Consider the following 17,590-nt stretch of genomic DNA (forward strand, 5'->3'; position numbering starts at 1 on the left):
GGTTTTATAAAGCCAGAGAAAATCCAAGGGCTAGAAACATAACAGTTTACTTAGACACCACCAAATATATTTTGAAACAGCAGAAATATGAGGAAATGGAACAACGACAGCTTTAAGGAGTGGTAAACAATCCTTGGCAAAGAATTGAAGGTTTATTTCTTTGTTTCTAATTGTTCTTAAGTTTGCTGAACAAACAAACTTGAAACAAATTTGAAGAACAAGATAAAAGCTAATATCTCTTTTTTAATTAATGAGGTTTATTAGTGCCTCGTCCTATGGAGAACTGTGGGTTGTCTCCAGCCAGTTTTTCCACTGGTGAAGGAAGGAGAAAAAATTGATCATCAAAAAGGCTATGAGACGTGCACAAATAAAAGCCATATAAGATGGAGGCTATAATAATAAGAAAAATCTGCTGAGTGACAGAGCTGGCTGGATCCAACCATGTACCTTCAGGCCTCATCTGTATATATCATTAAACACTACTGGCAGTAAAGCAGGTTTATTTAAATATCCTTTAGTCACAAAAGGAGGTTTCATTTGACTTGAAATGCTAAAGGTAGGTTAGCCTTACTAACATGCATTCAGTGATAATTGGAAACAGTAGGATATTCCATTGACCTACATTTTTTTTGAAATCTGGATATTCATGGTATCTAGATTCCTAGAAAAAATATGGCCAATTAGACTCAAATCCAAATCTTACTGTCCATCCATCTCCCCTTTCCCATCTCCTCCCATTTGGACTTCACCACTGGTTCCAATGGGCACAAGCTGCCTCCAAGCTCCACATGGAGCCCATAGTTTACTTTAGTTTATTCAATTTGTATCCCGCCTTCCCCCGAAGAGCTCAAGCAGTGATGGCAGCAGCCTGTGCCACACACCACTTCTGAGTTTCATGTGGAGCCTAGAGCCTGGATCCGGTAGTGGCAGGGAGGTTCTGTGCCGGCCTCAGCTAGCAGGTAAGTAAGATGTGGAGAGAGGGAAGTGAGGAATGAGAGGGAGAGGGCAGAGGTGGTCCCCCCCAGCCTTCTTAACTAAAATGGCAGTAAGCCAAAGTGACAGCCTGAATCATGATCACAAAATGGCATGATTTTGGGATCTGCTGTGTGGCTGCCTTTACATTGCCACCATGTTTTTTTCAGGAGAAAAGAAACCCAGTGTTTTTTTGAGTTTGACTGTGCTGAACTGCATGCCTCTAATCATTATTACTTCTTCTGGTCCTGGTTTCACATACAAGAACTATGATTGCAGTGTTTAGTCTAGTTAGCATTTGGTTTTATGGTGATATAAGCAGTGGTGGGATTCAGCAGGTTTGCGCCACTTCGGCAGAACCGGCTGTTAAAATGGTGCTTGTAAACAACCAGTTGTTAAATTATTTGAATCCCACCACCAGAGCCAGTTGTTAAATTATTTGAATCCCATCACTGGATATAAGTATGTGTAATGTGTTGCTCAAACCCACTGAACTTAATGAGGAAACCTTGTGTATTGAATGTAAAATCATCATGATTGATCTATAAATACCAAATACATTTATATGCCATAGTAAACATCACTATATTTTCCGAGCGTACTATGCTCTGTTGTCTGTAGAACTGAGACTAATTGGTGGGCTAAAGTATTGTTTTTGAGTGAATGCAGAGAGCCATTGCATATTTGATGATCTGAAGTATTACTTGTGAAACATAAATTTATCATGGCAAGGCATTTTAAATAGATTATGGACTCTAATTTTCAACCCTAACAAAACTGTCAAGTACATGACTGCTTTCTGTAGCTTTAGAGTTTTTATTATTGGTTCAAGCTCTTCTTTGGACATTTCAATTACTTATTAATTTTCAGACTCATACGAAGCAGCATAATACTTGGGTCAGTTATTCACTGATTCTCTGTCTCACAGCGAGGGCAAATTTCCTCCAGGGCAGAGATTTCTGAACTGACACAATCCCACTTGTGGTGACAAAGATTCCAGATGCCCCACAGTTAGCAAGAGCAGGAAAATCCTTATGTTTCCCCGCTCGCTTTGGGATTTTGCTCCTTCTGGGTCACTCCCCCATCCAGTTCAAGACTGAAAATGACTTGGTTTTTTTTGGAGCCCTCTAAATGTAATATTAATATTCCTTAAATTGATATGGTTCAAGCTGCTATCATTGTTTTTGGGGGTTTTAGGGAAATGTTGGCTGTTAATCCCTTCAATCCCCAGCCTGCACCTTATCTATTTAAGAAATATTGATATTATGTTTAAAGGGCTCAAAAAACTGAAAATCTTCAATCTTGTGTTGGACAGGAGAGTGAACTGGAAGTGGGGGCAGGCAAGCCACACAGCAAGTTGTGGGGCACCTCCTCATGGGAAAACAAGGAAATACAAAGAGACCCCACTGTGAAGTCACTGTGGAGTGACAAGCATCATGCTTTCATTTATTTATTTAAACTATTTCTATCCTTTCCCATTTTTCCAAATGAAGCCAAGATTGTTTGTTAAAATTTAAACCAGCACCTCAAATAAGAATCTACATCAGACATAAATAGCATAGGCAAGCCTCTCTTATTACCCAGCTTTATTGCCTTCTTTATTACCTACCTATCTGCATAAAAGCAAAATACCTCCACAGACTTTCTGTAAGGTTATATCACAGAAAAGACCTGTGAGTAGAGAGATGCTAATCACACTTGCCTGTCTAAAGAACAACCAACAAGCTCTGATCAGAGGAGAATATATAACCTTACAGAAATTTGCTGTATGGATTCTTAGGCTGTTTCCGCACAGGCGAAATACAGTGACCCAGGGACGCAAAAAACGGCGTCCTTAGGGAGGGGTTTGCACGAGCGGTGCGAAGCCGCTGTTTCCAAACCTCGCTCCCTGGATGAGGTATTTCGGAAACAGTGGCTTCCAATGCTTCCATGCGAATGGCAGCTGCTGGAAGGCGCCATCCCCCCTTTCTTGAACGCCTTCCCTCCAACCTTCCGGCGTGTTGTCCAGGCATGGGGACACGCCCCTCTGCCCTGCGACTCCAGAGCTGTCGCGACTCCATTCGTACGAACGGTCCCGGGGGTGCATCGGTGTCGTATATGCCGATGCGCCTCCCAAGTGTGGCCGTGTGGTAATGGCCATATTAAGGGAGATGGTTTTTCAAGCATGTGGGGTCTAAACTGTGAATGGCTTTAAAGGTGAGCACTAGTACCTAGAATTGAACCCCAAACCATACTGGCAGTTAGTGAAATATTCTAAGTGCAAGCATAATATGTGTGTTATGGCTAGCAACAGGTCTGGATTGTTTTCAAGGGTAGCCCCATGTAAAGAACATTACAACAATCTAGACTTGAGGTTATTGTGGCACAGCTGACCATAGGTGGTCCCACTGTAGGATCCACCAGAAGATGACATTCTGTAAGATTTTTCCCCACAAACTCATTACCACCTCGGACACTTTCCAGTGCCTCCTTCAGATTGCCTAGCTGCATAGCTTGCCTAGCTGCAAACCATAATGTTGTATTTCTACTTAACTGCGGAAGAGGTTGTTGGAGAATTTATGGGTCTCAATTATGTCAAATAGTTTGTAGGGTCTGAATTAAATTTCTATCACATGGTGTTTGTAAAAAGGGAAGTAAGAAGGGGCAATTTTACATTGGTATTTGCTTTAGAATTGTTTAGGTGTCTTTTAAAAATGGATTGCCATTTTCAGTGTTAAAATTAGTGCTGAATATTTTTAATGAATTGATACTTTGTCTTGTTCCATTACCATCTCTCCACCTCACCTGGCATCTGTGCACTGTTATAGAGACCAACTGCAAAGTTTCTAGGCGTCCCAGAGTAGGTCACTTTATGTACTCATCAAAGTTCAATTTGTGATTTGAGTAGTGCATGTTTTACTAATTTGAGTAGTGCATGATTTGAGTAGTGCATGTTTTACTAATTTAAAACACAACTTTGTGTTAGACTATTTTTGAGAGCAACACAACCTGTGAAATGTAGTGTTGTTTCCCATTCTCAAAAGAGCAATTATTTGTGCAGTTAGGTAAAGGTAGTCCCCTGTGCAAGCACCACATCATTACTAACCCATACGTTGGCATCACATCACGACGTTTATTAGACAGACTATGTTTACCTTCTCCCAGTTGTCTAGACAACCTTCTCCCAGTTGTCTACCCTCAAGCTGGGTACTCATTTTATTGACCATGAAAGAATTGAAGGCTGAATCCAGCTAGCTACTGAAACCGACTTCTGGTTTCAAACTGGGATCAAACTCAGGTTATGAACAGAGCTTCCGACAGCAGTTCTGCAGGTTACTATGTGCCATGTGAGAATTGAACCTTTTGACTATGCTGTCAGTTTATCAGATTCAAAGTAAAACCTTTTTAAAGACCTGTATGCAAAAACTGTATATAAAGGTGACAACTTGAGAACACTGGTCTTTAACGTGAGTCATCTGAAGTATAAGAACTGTGGTACAACCACACAATAATTAGACAGAAATTATCCTGGAAGTGGCCCTGTGACCATATGCACTGTTTTTGTTGAGTAATAGCAAGCTTAGTGGAATGGTGGAAGACACATGGTTTCCCTTCAATTTACATGCATTTTTTTTAATCATTTGCTATATCATTTTATTTTCTCCTTGTCCCAAGGAATGTGAAATGTATCCAGTGGTGGGATTCAGCAGGTTCGCACCACTTCGGCAGAACCGATTGTTAAAATGGTGCTTGTAAACAACCAGTTGTTAAATTATTTGAATCCCACCACTGGAACTGGTTGTTAAATTATTTGAATCCTACCACTGGGGTATCTGCTCTTCCATCTGACCTTCAGAATAATCCAGTGAGATAGTTTATGCTGATTGAGAATGACTGGTCCAAGGTTATCCCAAAAAAAAATTCAGAAGTGGTTTAGAGATAACAGTTGTACAAAATAATTTATTTGCATACAATACAAACAAAACAAGTTAAAATCAATAAAAATCAATTTTAAATATAAACACAGATTTACGAATTCACGATTTCAAGAATAAAATTAGCAACAGATTCACAAAACAACACATCAGTATTGTTCAAAAGATAAGGAATTTTTATAACACTCTAGTCATTGTGAGCATGTAGAGAAAATGGAATCCACATATTTCGACCTGATTTTGTCATGTTTAGCACATTCAAATAAAGAGTGGGCAAGTGTTTCAACAATAGTCAAGTCACAAGAGTGACCTTTTAGAATGTTCCATTTTTTTAAATCTCCCCTCCAATAGCACTGAGGGTAACACATCATGTTTTGCAATTGCCAAGGCTCTCCTCTGATTGGGGTTAATTAATAAGCAAAGATATGTTGTCATAACTCCACACTCACATGGAATTAGCAAGGTAGTTGGAGAACAGGTTGTCTTAGCTGCCAGCATCAGTTTATGAAAATCTAGCTCCAGGAGTCCTAACTAGCTCCTAACTAGCTCCTAACTAGTTTAATTGCTTCTGTGTAGGTGAGCATATAGAATTAATTCAGAGGCAAACCAATAGCTTGTAACTTCTTAATAATCAGAGAATACCCATCAGAAATGAAGGAGTCAAATAACAGTAAGGATGTGTAGTCATCAGAGCCTGCCAGAAAATGAATATACAGGCAGAATTTAATGACCTTTATCCAAGCCAGGGTTTTAAGTGTAGTTTGACTCATATACAACACAGCATAGAGCACATATCTAGGGAGCCTCATTAGTTTCCGAATAAAATGATTGAAAGAATTGAAAGATTGAAAGAATTGTTTATTGCAGAAATCCAAATTGGGGATCTGTACAACTGCGAGCCAATCCTAGCACTGAAGACTTTCAGGGCAGCTGGGGTATATTGCTTGCTCTTACTGTAGAAGCAACCAGCAAAAAGGGACCTCCCTGCAAATGGCTGGGCAATGGCAGGCTGATTCTCCCTGACTGTGGACCGTGAGGTGGAAGGGAGGAAAATGAAGCACCCATTGACTGACTCCCAGTTGTCTACACAGTGGTCTAACCCGGGGTTTTTCAGAAGGATTGCTGGTTTAGCGATTTTTGAGAAACCCAGGTTGGGGGAAATAAAATGGGGCAGGCTCATTTTAGGGGCAGGACCTGTGCAAAGACACCCCCTCCCCATCCTGCACCCGTTATATTTGCCCTGTGTGGAATTGATCGTGGAGTATGAACTAAATAGATGAACAATGTTGTGAGACATGTTCCTGGAAGTCAAATTGGAGGTCTAGTTTGCATGATTTGCCCATCTTGTCGTGTGTTCAAGTAAGGAGAAGGATGTGATTGCTTCTTTCCTCACCCATACTTTTCTGTCTTACTCAACAGTCAATTTTGAAAGTATGAATTTATACAAATGATATAATGTTTAAATGTGTGTAAAATAAAACACAAAGGGGCCTGAATAGCATATTCTGTATCCCACATATAACCTGAAGGTTGCCTGTTCAGTTGACCCTGTATGCTGGTTTTTCTACACATGTACCATCTTTAAGCTTTGTATTGATACCATATATTTGTTACCTTCATAGGCAGAAGCTAAATTTCCAGACAGTTTTTAGCCTTTCAGCTTCTATTGCTGTTATAACAAGCTAATTACACTCTCTTCTGGAGCAAAGCTTTGTATATACATCCCCACAGCAGAAATGTTACCACACAAGTTAGCCCATATCAAATATTCAGCAGTTCAATTATTTTCTTTCCTAGGTTAGCTTTGTTCCTTTCAGATACCAGAACAATTACAATAGTAAAATGAATTCTGAACAGCAGCCCGGAAATTCACAATACAATACATTGTTATGCCCCTGCAAACGGTGCAGTAATTTTGAACAATTGGCTGCCTCTGATCTTTTATCTTCCAGATTAGAAGCAGAAACTGTAATGATTTGGTTTCAGACTTTTCTCCTTCATAATGTGTAGTATTTATATATAATTCCTTCCAAAAAGAACTCCCAATTGTAGAGAAAAGGTTAAATGAAATAGGTGCATTTCATTAAGGACCTTGTATTTCCATGGTTGTGTTATCTAGACTACCAAGGAACACTTGGAATCCACATTTGTGCCAGATAAACTATTCTTACTGACAACATCAAAATGTTAAAAATGGCACTTCAAAATAATATATAGATATCTTCTATCACTATCTCTGCTCTAAAGGGGAAAACCCTATCCAAGAAGAATTAACTACTGTGGTTACCTGTTGTCAGTTGTGCATTTGTTGTCTGTGATCTATTTCACTGTGATTTGTACCATCTCCACCTGCTGGCAAACCTCCCTAATATTATTTATTCTTTTGGAAATCTGCTTAAAATTGACATGTTTTTGTTTTTCTCCTTTCTTGTCATTTTGTATAAGGGAGCATCTGGTCAAGCAATTAAAAAAAGGAAAGAATAAAAATAATATCTGATCACTATGTCACTATGTTAGTATCCTTCATTTACAAAGCTAGCATTCAATTAAAAAAGAAAATGCCTTCTACAAATAGGTTCATGAACTCAGGGACTTCAAACATTATTTATTCTAAAGAGTAGGACTGAAATAAAGTCACTAGGGAGGAGATTCATAGACCATTTGTGGCCCATTCTCTTTATAAGTTTCCAAGAATTTCATCATCAATGTGTTTTTAGGAGCAGTGAAACTGATCAGAACATAGCTTGCGAATGTTAGGCTGTTTCCACATGGCCATGGTGGGGGTACATGACGCCGACCCATCCCCGCTGGGACCATTCACACGAACGGTCCCAGAAACTACCGGGACGATGGCACCACTCTGCACCGTCGCCCGATCGACTTACCTTCCCTGCGACGGTCCGGCACGCGCCCGAGGAGCCAGAGGACCACGCCCCCTGCCCTGCACGGACCCGCTCTCGGAGTTGCAGGGGCAGTGGGAGACGTCCCCCAGGCCTCGGAGGCAACAGCGCTGAAAGAAGGACGAAGGTCGATTGGGACGCAGGGGGGGGAGGATGATAAGCCTTCCAGCCGCTGCACCGTTCACCGCGAAGCAGCGATTGGAAGCTGCTGTTTCCCAAAAACCTTGCTTGGGGAGCGAGGTTGGGAAACAGCAGCCACTTCAGCCTCTGGGGGAGGCCGCGAGGGGTGGCAGCTTGGCTGTGAGAGCAGCTAAGCCCCATGCTCGAACAACTCCTGGGGGCCCGGCGTTTTTTGCCATCTCCAGGACGCTGTATTAGGCTCGTGCAGAAAAGGCCTCAGATGTGGCAGATTACACAAACTGAAATTTAAACTTTTGATTGTGGTAGATCATGGTAGATATCACTTAGGGTACCCTGGAATAATGGAATTAAAGGAATTCAGATGTTTGACTTAATGAAAAACATTATCCTGGTTAACACTGGGGTGATGAGACTTAGGTCATTGATTTTAGCACCCTGAAAGTTCTACGTATGTAAAGCATAGTTTCCTTGGAAACTGTTGGAATGTATTAGCAATATAAACAAAACATTGTGTACTACTGTAAAAATATTATTGGATTATACCAAAAAGACAGCAAATGGGAAAATGTGAGCTCCCAAAGGCACCTGGTGGGCCACTGCGAGTAGCAGAGAGCTGGACTAGATGGACTTTGGTCTGATCCAGCTGCCTTGTTCTTATGTTCTTATGTTCTTATGAAAAAAGTATGGCTACCACTATAATAATTCTCAATGTGGTCCTATCTGTGGACACTTAAATCTGTAGTTTATGATCATGGACAGGTAATACAAATCTTTCTAGGGCATTTTTGGCCTTTAAAAGAGGACTCTTTGTGGCCAGTATCTGGGTACAGAGATCTGCGTAAATTTGTGTTTGTTTCTTCCAACAAACTTGGATTTGAAATTGACTGGCCTAAGGTTTGGAGTCCTGATTTATTGGTGGCAGGACTCTTATTTGCTGTGTTTAGATGTTGTGACTAATAGCAACCTCCCTACCAAAAGTATTCAGTTTTGCTCTATCTGATTTGGGGTATTAGTGTACGAGCACAGCAAAGGACTATATTTGAGCCCTCTGTTTTGCATAGCATCTAAATATAGCCTGTTAATTAGATCTATATAGTTCCAGACTAGAGAGAGTGGTTGAAGACCCTTGAATGATGACCCTTCTAATCAGAAGTCCTGATATGGATTAAATTAGCATGGAAAAGAGATTTAACAGTGGCTACTAGCCATAGTGATAAATCACATCCCAGGCTTCAGCCTGGCGACGCCGTTGCGGCGGGGGAGGAAGGAGTGCAATGCCTCTTCCCTGCCGGCTGGCTGATGCAGTCATATGGCATGGAACTGTCATGTGATGAGGGCCTGGTGGCCTATAAAGGGCTGCGCCCGCAGTGATCGGCCTTTTTCAAGGCTGGCTTCTGGGGGCTAGGATGTGCTCTGTTATGCTCACCCAGCTTCAAGGTTATTGTTATATGATTAAATAAATTGGGCTGCGGCTGACTTCTTTTTCAACAAATATATGTTGTTTCATTAATGGAACAAGTCTCCACACATCCGGATGCAATTCTGAAGCAGTAAACTTCTGAATACCACAGGGGTGTAACGAGGCAGCCCTGGGCAAACTGTAGCCCTGGGCAAAACCTGAGTTGGATGCCCCCCCCCCCCCATGGGCGGCCACTCCACCACGACCAAATTTTTTTGCACCAGGACATTGGTGCCTGCAGGGGGTGCATTTTTAGACACATCAGCACCAATATTTCAGTGTATCGTCAGGAGACTTGGTGGCATGGACCCAGAAATTTGCCCAATAATCTTTGTTCTGCATTGAGTTTTCTGCATTGCTGTCGATGGGGGTTGCAGGCTGTGGGGGGCACATTTCTGAAGGCACAGTCTCAAAACTTTCAGGGTCTCATCAGGAGACTGCCCTATTGATACCCCCCAAGTTTGGTGCAGTTTGGTTCAGGAGGGCCAAAGTTATGGACCCTCAAAACTGTAGCCCCCATCTCCTATTAGCTCCCATTGGAAACAATGGGGGATAGGGGCACTCCCTTTGGGAATCCATAACTTTGGACTCCCTGAACTGAACCTCACCAAACTTGGGGGGGGGGTAGCATAAGGACAGTCTCCTGATGATACACTGAAAATTTGGTGCCACTAGCCTAAAAACAGCGCCCCTACAGGCCAAAAATGGAAAACCACTAAAATACCCAAAAACAAACCCAGCATTTTGATGCCCCCCACAAGGTGATGCCCTGGGCAGCTGCCCACCTTGCCCAATGGGCATTATGCCAGTGGAATACCATTGCCAGGAGGCAATGTCAGAAGAAGGCTATTGGCTCTATATCATTGGCCCTCCAAAGTATCTGGTTGATTACTATGCAAGACAGGATGCTAGACTAGATGGACCACTGCTCTGATACAAAAGGGTTTTTCTTATGTTCTGAAAGCTATATTTCTTTGGTCTTCTTGTTAAAAGAAAAAAGGAAAAGAAAGAAAAACAAGAAAGGACTCTAGAAGCATTTATACTACAATGCATTGTGTTGACAAGAAGTCCTTACTCTGCTGCTTATGTGGGAAGGATAATATGCATCATGGCAAAAGCAGTGGCAATGGGGAGTTGTCTCTTCCTATGTGCTGTTTTCCTAGTTGAAAACAGCTTCCCAAACTGGTTTAAGTAACAAAAAAGGGAGAAAGGCTGATGGCTGATAGACATATTGTGTCTATTGTTTTTTCTGCTGGTTATAAAAACAGCCTGGGTAGGTTTTCAATCAGGAAATTTTGTGAGGGGGAGGGCTAATCCACCCCTCCAGTGCCTCAGTCCTGACTCTGGCTACTTTTTGGAGTTACACTATATGTTGGGGATCTGATTACAGATTTGATGTGATCACCTTGCACACTTTGGTGTTCTGTCAAGTGCCTTGTGGGCATAGAGAAAATAAGGTGGCGTCGGTTACATGTTTCAGAGCAACTGCATAAATTTATCAACAGCCATGAGTATTACCAGACCAACCCAGTGTATGGGGGGGGGGGCTCTGTTTTAAGACAGTGGTTCCTTTTCCTATCCTGACAACCCTCAGAGTGCCAAGCAGTGCAGTGACAAAATGGGGAGCCCATTCTCTGCATTGGCTAGTGTACTCACAGCAAAATCCTGTCTGGACTTGCCCTTGCCCTCATCTGCCTTTCAAATAGCTGCCTCATCCTTTCTAAAGGAAAACAAAATGCCTCTGCATTGGAGAGAATTTCAATCTCCAGCCATGGACTATACACCCTGCAAAAGCAAAGGACTTTTATTGTGTTTGCCCCATGTAGTTCTGTCAATATTGTATTAACCCAGGAACTTCTCCTTCTGACTAATCTTTCTGACAACCACCTTGTTTACATTGTCATTGTATAAAAGCTATAATTTAATCAGCTACCTTCCCCCTTTTCAGACACTCCCAAGCTTAGCCCATCAAGGTAATACCTCAACCATTAGATTAATGACATAACACTTATGGTTTATGTCTGCTTCTTGTCTTTCCCCAGAAAGGCAGGACTCTTCTTTGTCCTATGAAGTTAAGGGCCACTTTGCATAACCTGGAGAGCCCCCTTTTTCTCCATAAGAAGCCCCCCTTCCAGTTTTCAGTATCTCTGGACACTCCTCTGTCTGTTGATATTGTCCCACAACAAGATATCCTTTGTTTTACCAGAGCTAAGTACAGGCCACTCAGCTCTGTTCATTGGACTATTCTGCTCCAGGATCAGATGACTATCCCCCCAATTCCCTTCATCTATTTCAAACCTATCCTCTCAACACTGTCTATGTCATGGCACTGTGCCCTTCTGCTTTGATTATTGTGTGCTTGTGTACCCCTATTATTCCTAAATATAATGGTTAAACTTTATTTTGGTCTTCTGCAGAGTTTCTTGTAACAATTGATATTGATAGACATAGGCAACAAAGATCTCAAGTTTGTCCAACCTTTTGCTAGGCAAGAGTCTACTTTCACAAATTCCCCCACTCTAAAAGGGACAGACTCCCACCATGTCGGGTAACAGTGAGGAGCTGAGAGATATTTAACTGTCCCACACCTTTTTGTAAATTGTCTATGGATTTCTAGTTTGGGACATCTCTAGGCATTCAAAATAGTATATCACCAGCCATTTCATATGCTCTGCATATTTTAGATTTTAAAACAGATATTGTTGCAAGATTAAATTGTTCAGTTGCTGTAAACCACTGATTAGAAATCATCCAGCATTTAGCATAAGGGAATGTAGCTGCAGCCATGATTACTAGACACAATTGATTTAATTTCTGCCTGAATGCAGTTCAGCATTAGTCATAGAAAATTTCTATCAAAATGAACATGCCCGTACTGTTTGTTTATATAGCACAGGGCCCTTGTTGGACCTTGTACAGATGAATTATACTTTGTCTAATTGCATTAAAGGTACTTATCAGGCATATTTGCATGTGGACTAAATGACATGATTAAATATTGACAAATAGTTAGTTTCCTAATTTTATTAACCTGCTGTCCATTTTGGATATTTTTCTGCAATTATCTGGCACATATAATATTTGTCTTGAAATCTCTCAACTATCTGTGAGTGTAAGGATGCCCTTCTCCCCTTTGATATGAGAATGGCTGCTGCCATTTGATTGTTAGCTTTAGGAAGCTCTTGAATTGAACAGAACCCACAGACTTTCTGTTATGAAATATGAATGAGAACTGTTTTAGTCTACAGCTTCTGAAAATGTGCTTTAAGGATTTGATGGAAAATCTTATAATCGATTGTAGGGCTTTTTGAGCCTTTATTTAATCGATTGTAGGGCTTTTTGAGCCTTTATTTAAAACTCTTAAAATTTTAGGCTTTTTTCCTAAGAATTCTGTACAATTTGAAAAGGCCAATCCCATGGAAACTTTTCATTTTAGCAGCTCTCTGCTCCCCCTGTTTTCCTACTTTACTGAGAAACAAAGAGGAAGTCATAAGGGGAAAAAGCAACTAGAAAAAAATGAAAGATAAAATTGGACATTTACTTAGCTATAATGAATGCATGAGAGGGTATGTGGTATGCTACAGCACAATCTTGTCATATCTTGTCAGAGCTAAGCAGTTTGGTATTTGGAAGAGAGACCTCCAAGGAAGCCTCTGCAGAGGAAGGCAATGACAACCTACCTCTCCTTAATCACTTGCCTTGAAAGCCCCTCACTGGGGATGTGACCTGATGGCACTTTTAGACACATGTTTCTGTCCTCCATTGTCCCCATTAAGTCTGGGAGTTTTAGGTTGTTTTATTTTTAATTCCTTGTAGTCATTGATTCAGAGGGAATAAAGAACTACCCTTTCCAAAATCAGGAATAAAAATTCAGAAGTGCATAGTGAAGCATTACTTAGAACGGTATTTCTGCATCTGGTGTTTTGGTACTTCTGTGGATTCCCAAGGATACTCCAGAGGATGACAAAGTTTTTTGTGCCATCCAGTTACCATAAAAACGAACCACTCTAATTTTTCTAGAAATGTGAACAAATGGGAAGTAGGTCCTCGTACAATAATCATACTTTATTCCAGCATAAAATTGAACTAGTTTTCATTGTCCTTTCCAGTGCAAAAAATTTTAACAGTGAGGGAGAGTTCGGGTTCTCTGGGACTGACACCAGACTTCTATTTCTGTGAGCCATTCTCATTGGTCCTTTCTGCACAGCACAAGTAAAATGTCTTGCAGACATTTTTAAAGAAGCTTTGGCTTTTTTTGTCTGCACAGCATGGACAAAAATGTGTTGCCAGCCAAAACAGTTCTTTTCCAGCTGACCCCATGCTGCTCAAGCTCTTACTTTCATTTTTGCAGCAGATTGTGCCCATCGTTTTCTGCAGGCTTCAGGAGCCTCTGTGCTGCTACCGCCATTTGCAGACTGTCCTTATGGAGGTTTCCTCTGCTAGTAGCTCATTCATTTGCTATTTCCATCTTAAAAGTTCAGCAATAAAGTTTGTTTTCCCTGGCAATCCTGTACATATGTCATTTTTTTTGTTGCTGTTTGCTTTGAGGGGAGTGTCTTCAGAGCTATGATGACACCATCTGAGAATCGCAGCCACTTTGAAAGCTGGTCTACCTCCCATTAAGACGCAGTGGGTAGGCCTGTCCGCCATGAAGGGCAGGCCTACCCATTACTTTCAACTGAGGTTAGACCAGAAAATGGCAGGCGTGATCTGCTCCAAAAATGAAAGTAAGTGGGGCGGAGTTTTCTTTACAAAACACTGTAACTTTGTCATTTGTGAAACCAGAATCTTGGATAAAGAAATGGGAATTCTCAAGAGTTTATCAAAAAATATTTACATCCATAGAACAAGGAGAATCATTTAATACATCACCTGCTGATTGCCTGTACCTTCTGATACAATTTATTGCAAAAATCCAGCATCCACTATTTGATTCCATCTGTGATATCTGTCTAGCAAAGAATGTCACTTGCAAGATTACTCTTCTCACACTGGAATGTCTCAATTTACAGAAGAGAATGAGCTTTTTATTTTCTCACTCTCTTTTTTTTTAAAGAAACACAGTGTATGGCAGTATCATGAGGTGATTATATACATCTTGACAATCTTTTCTTCTTTTTCATTTTTCCTCAGGTTATGCAGGTCATGATGGCCCTGTTGGATCATGTGAAAATAAGTACTGTGGATTGGGTAGGCACTGTGTTATTAACAGAAGAACAGGACAAGCTGAGTGTGTCTGCATGGAGCACTGCAAACCTCACTACAAACCTGTGTGCGGATCTGATGGTGAATTCTATGAAAACCACTGTGAAGTGCACCGTGCTGCCTGCTTGAAAAAGCAAAAGATTACCATTGTTCACAATGAAGACTGCTTTTTTAAAGGTAAGCATTGTTGGGCAATACTTCAAATACTTTTTTATCAGCCACATAGTTGGAAGTTAGTTTAGCAGTATTGGGGAAGGCTACCAAATGTCTTGTGAAGAGCTGCTGAGGAAATTTAATCAGACAAAACTCTCTCCCTAGAGGGCCCTCTCAGCTACGCCTCAACACCTTCTAAAAAACCTTGACTTTGGAAACAGTACAACTCCATGTCCCATGATGTTCACTAGAACAGGTGACCAATGACCATAATGAATGAACTTAGACATAGAAATGTGCGTTCTCATTGCAGCAGTTGCTGTTCTGCAGTTGCTGGAGATATCATATAAATTTAATGCTATGGCTTCAGGGAGTAGTAATATCATGGCCTGAGCCAGTGAGCCAGTGCTGAAACATAGTAGTTTATAGGATGTGAAAGGCAGTCTTAAACCTAGTTGCTGTTAGCCCCATCCCAGTAATGGTAGAACCTGATGCTAGTGCTAGGTCAGCAGTAGTGTATTACACTGGTACTGTCTCCTACAGTATAGTAGACCTGTTCACAAGCAACAGTGAGTCTATGTACAATCCATGATTGTACCCTTAATTTTTATATATGAACATTAATTAATTTTCATTATGTTTGACACATCTGCAGCTGAACATATGATACAAACTTCACACTTATAGGTCCCTGGTTTCAATTGCAAAGTGAATACCTATTGGCTCTTTCTTACAAACAGATGCATGCATGTACATGCAGAACATATGTGCAATTTCTACAACATGTATACAGGTTTGGTATAATTCTGTCGTCTACCACTACTCATTTGATTGTTGAAAGAAAGAGGCAAGGCAAGGCAGGTAGCAATACCCTACACTTCCAGTTAACCTGAAAGCCTCTATGTTCATACACATTTTCTCAAGATTACCTCAGGGTGCCTTATTTCAACTCAAGATATTTTTTTAAAAAAAAATGCTTCAAAGTTCACCTTTTTTCCTTAAGGCATCTGCAAAACATCCCCTGCCTGGCTGTGCAGAATGCAGAGCTCAGGTGGTGTCTTCTTTTTCCCACCTGACTGTTTTGCTCTCTGGTCAGTTTCACCCTTTGCTTGCACCTGACATTCTGTGTAAAGTGAAGTGATTCTCCCTGCCTCCAGGATGTTTGCTCTCAGGCTTCAATCCTGGGTGCCTTTTCAGCCCAGCAAGCACATAGTTGTGCTCAGCTGGTCCTCTTGATTCCAACAATATATAGCAGCCCTTTTTAAAATGTATATTTTGGAGGAACTATCTTCAAATAAACGTAGACATGCATAAGAGAATCTTAACTACTTGTATGTATAAGGTAGGCTATTATGGGCCATTTTTTTATTTAGATTTATCCCCCACTGTTTACTACAGTCTGAAGTGTAGATTATTTCAATTTGTAATCAATACATATGTGGTTTTTATATTTATTAGTTTTATATTCTTTCTGTATTTGCAGGATCAAATATATGTTGCATCAGATTTCTAATAGCCTATAGTCCTGAAATAGTTAATTCCAACTTAAAGATGATCAGATCTCACTTCATTTACTCCCAACTACTTTTTAACTGGTTGTGTTTCTATCTTGGATAAGTGTTTGAGGTGTAATATACACAAAACCTTTTCAGTGACTGCTTCTTTCCCACCGTTGGCTTTTACTTCGCATCAGCAGTTATGGATTGCTTGGAACACATGGTTGCTGCTGACTTAAATACTGCACCAGTATCACTTATGGTGGCTTGAGAAGCACTAATGAGATCCAAGCAACAGATGGAAAGTGGAACTTTAGATGTTACTGATGCCAGTAATGGAGAGCCACATTACAAACATCATATGTAAATTAGCTTTGTGACCTTAAAACTTACAATTACATCAGATCTTTACTGGGTGAAAGGTCACATTTTGCCATGTGCCACAAACAGTCAATTGGCAATCCACTAGCTATTTCTTTCTGTGCTTGTTGTCATTCTGGAAGTGGCATCTCAGTCTCAATCGATCTGTTAAGAGACATGTTTCTGTTAGCCAGGAAGCACAATGAAATACGGCTTTGCAAACAAGATTCTTCCCTTCACTTTCATGTCAAGATAGTTCAGATTTTTGTGTCTATCTATAGGGCACAAACTGTAATTTCTAAGTGATTTTTGGGAACCCTTTCATGCTGAGTGCAGAGGTATGATACACCTAATGATGACGAAATGTGAGGCTGGTTGGCTGATAAGCATTCTATATTGAAAAAAAAGCAAGTGTTAATTTTTGGGAAAACACCTGTATACGGGGCGGGGTGGTGTCGTGCCCCAGGCATGGGTTATTTGCATCATGAGGGAATGGAAAATAGCCCCTCAGATCCCCCTCCCAGGGATGGGGTGTGGGTGTGGGAGGGCAGGTTGTGGGGCAGGGCGGGGACACATGCAGCTCCCTCTCCCTCCATTCCTTCTGCATACTATATATGTGTCCACATGAGATCTGACCAAATTCTTGCTGAGGAAGCTTCAATATGAGAAATACTCTTGTTTCTTCTCAGGCCTATTCTAAAGGACCTGTAGCTTAGATTTTACATTCAGCACAAGAACATGACACTCAAAATAATAAGTTTATCACTGATGTGGTGATGCTCCTAAGCAAGCTCCAAAAAACACCAAAGATAATTTTATTGAGAGGGAATAAAGCACTCAGGCATGATAATGTTAGGCATATACATTAGTACCAAATACTTGGATATTCATTTCAAGATTCAAGGCACTCTACATGTTTACTGTGGTGAAATGCCTTCCATCCTAGGATTAATGTCAAAGTTTGCTATCCGTAACATAATTCTTGGGTTT

At 40.8% G+C, this 17,590-nt stretch overlaps 1 protein-coding gene across 4 annotated transcripts in view; it reads left to right on the forward strand.

The window, feature by feature from the left end:
- Window positions 1-17,590, forward strand: part of FSTL5 (follistatin like 5) — a 438,212-nt gene that overhangs the window by 168,865 nt on the left and 251,757 nt on the right. For all 4 annotated transcript variants that reach the window (XM_048509210.1, XM_048509212.1, XM_048509211.1 and 1 more), the window contains exon 4: window positions 14,520-14,768. In XM_048509210.1, coding sequence (XP_048365167.1) covers window positions 14,520-14,768 — 249 coding nt within the window. The remainder of the gene's footprint in view (window positions 1-14,519; window positions 14,769-17,590) is intronic.

This window comes from Sphaerodactylus townsendi, linkage group LG10 (genome assembly GCF_021028975.2).
Source record: "Sphaerodactylus townsendi isolate TG3544 linkage group LG10, MPM_Stown_v2.3, whole genome shotgun sequence".
Lineage (NCBI taxonomy): Eukaryota > Metazoa > Chordata > Lepidosauria > Squamata > Sphaerodactylidae > Sphaerodactylus > Sphaerodactylus townsendi.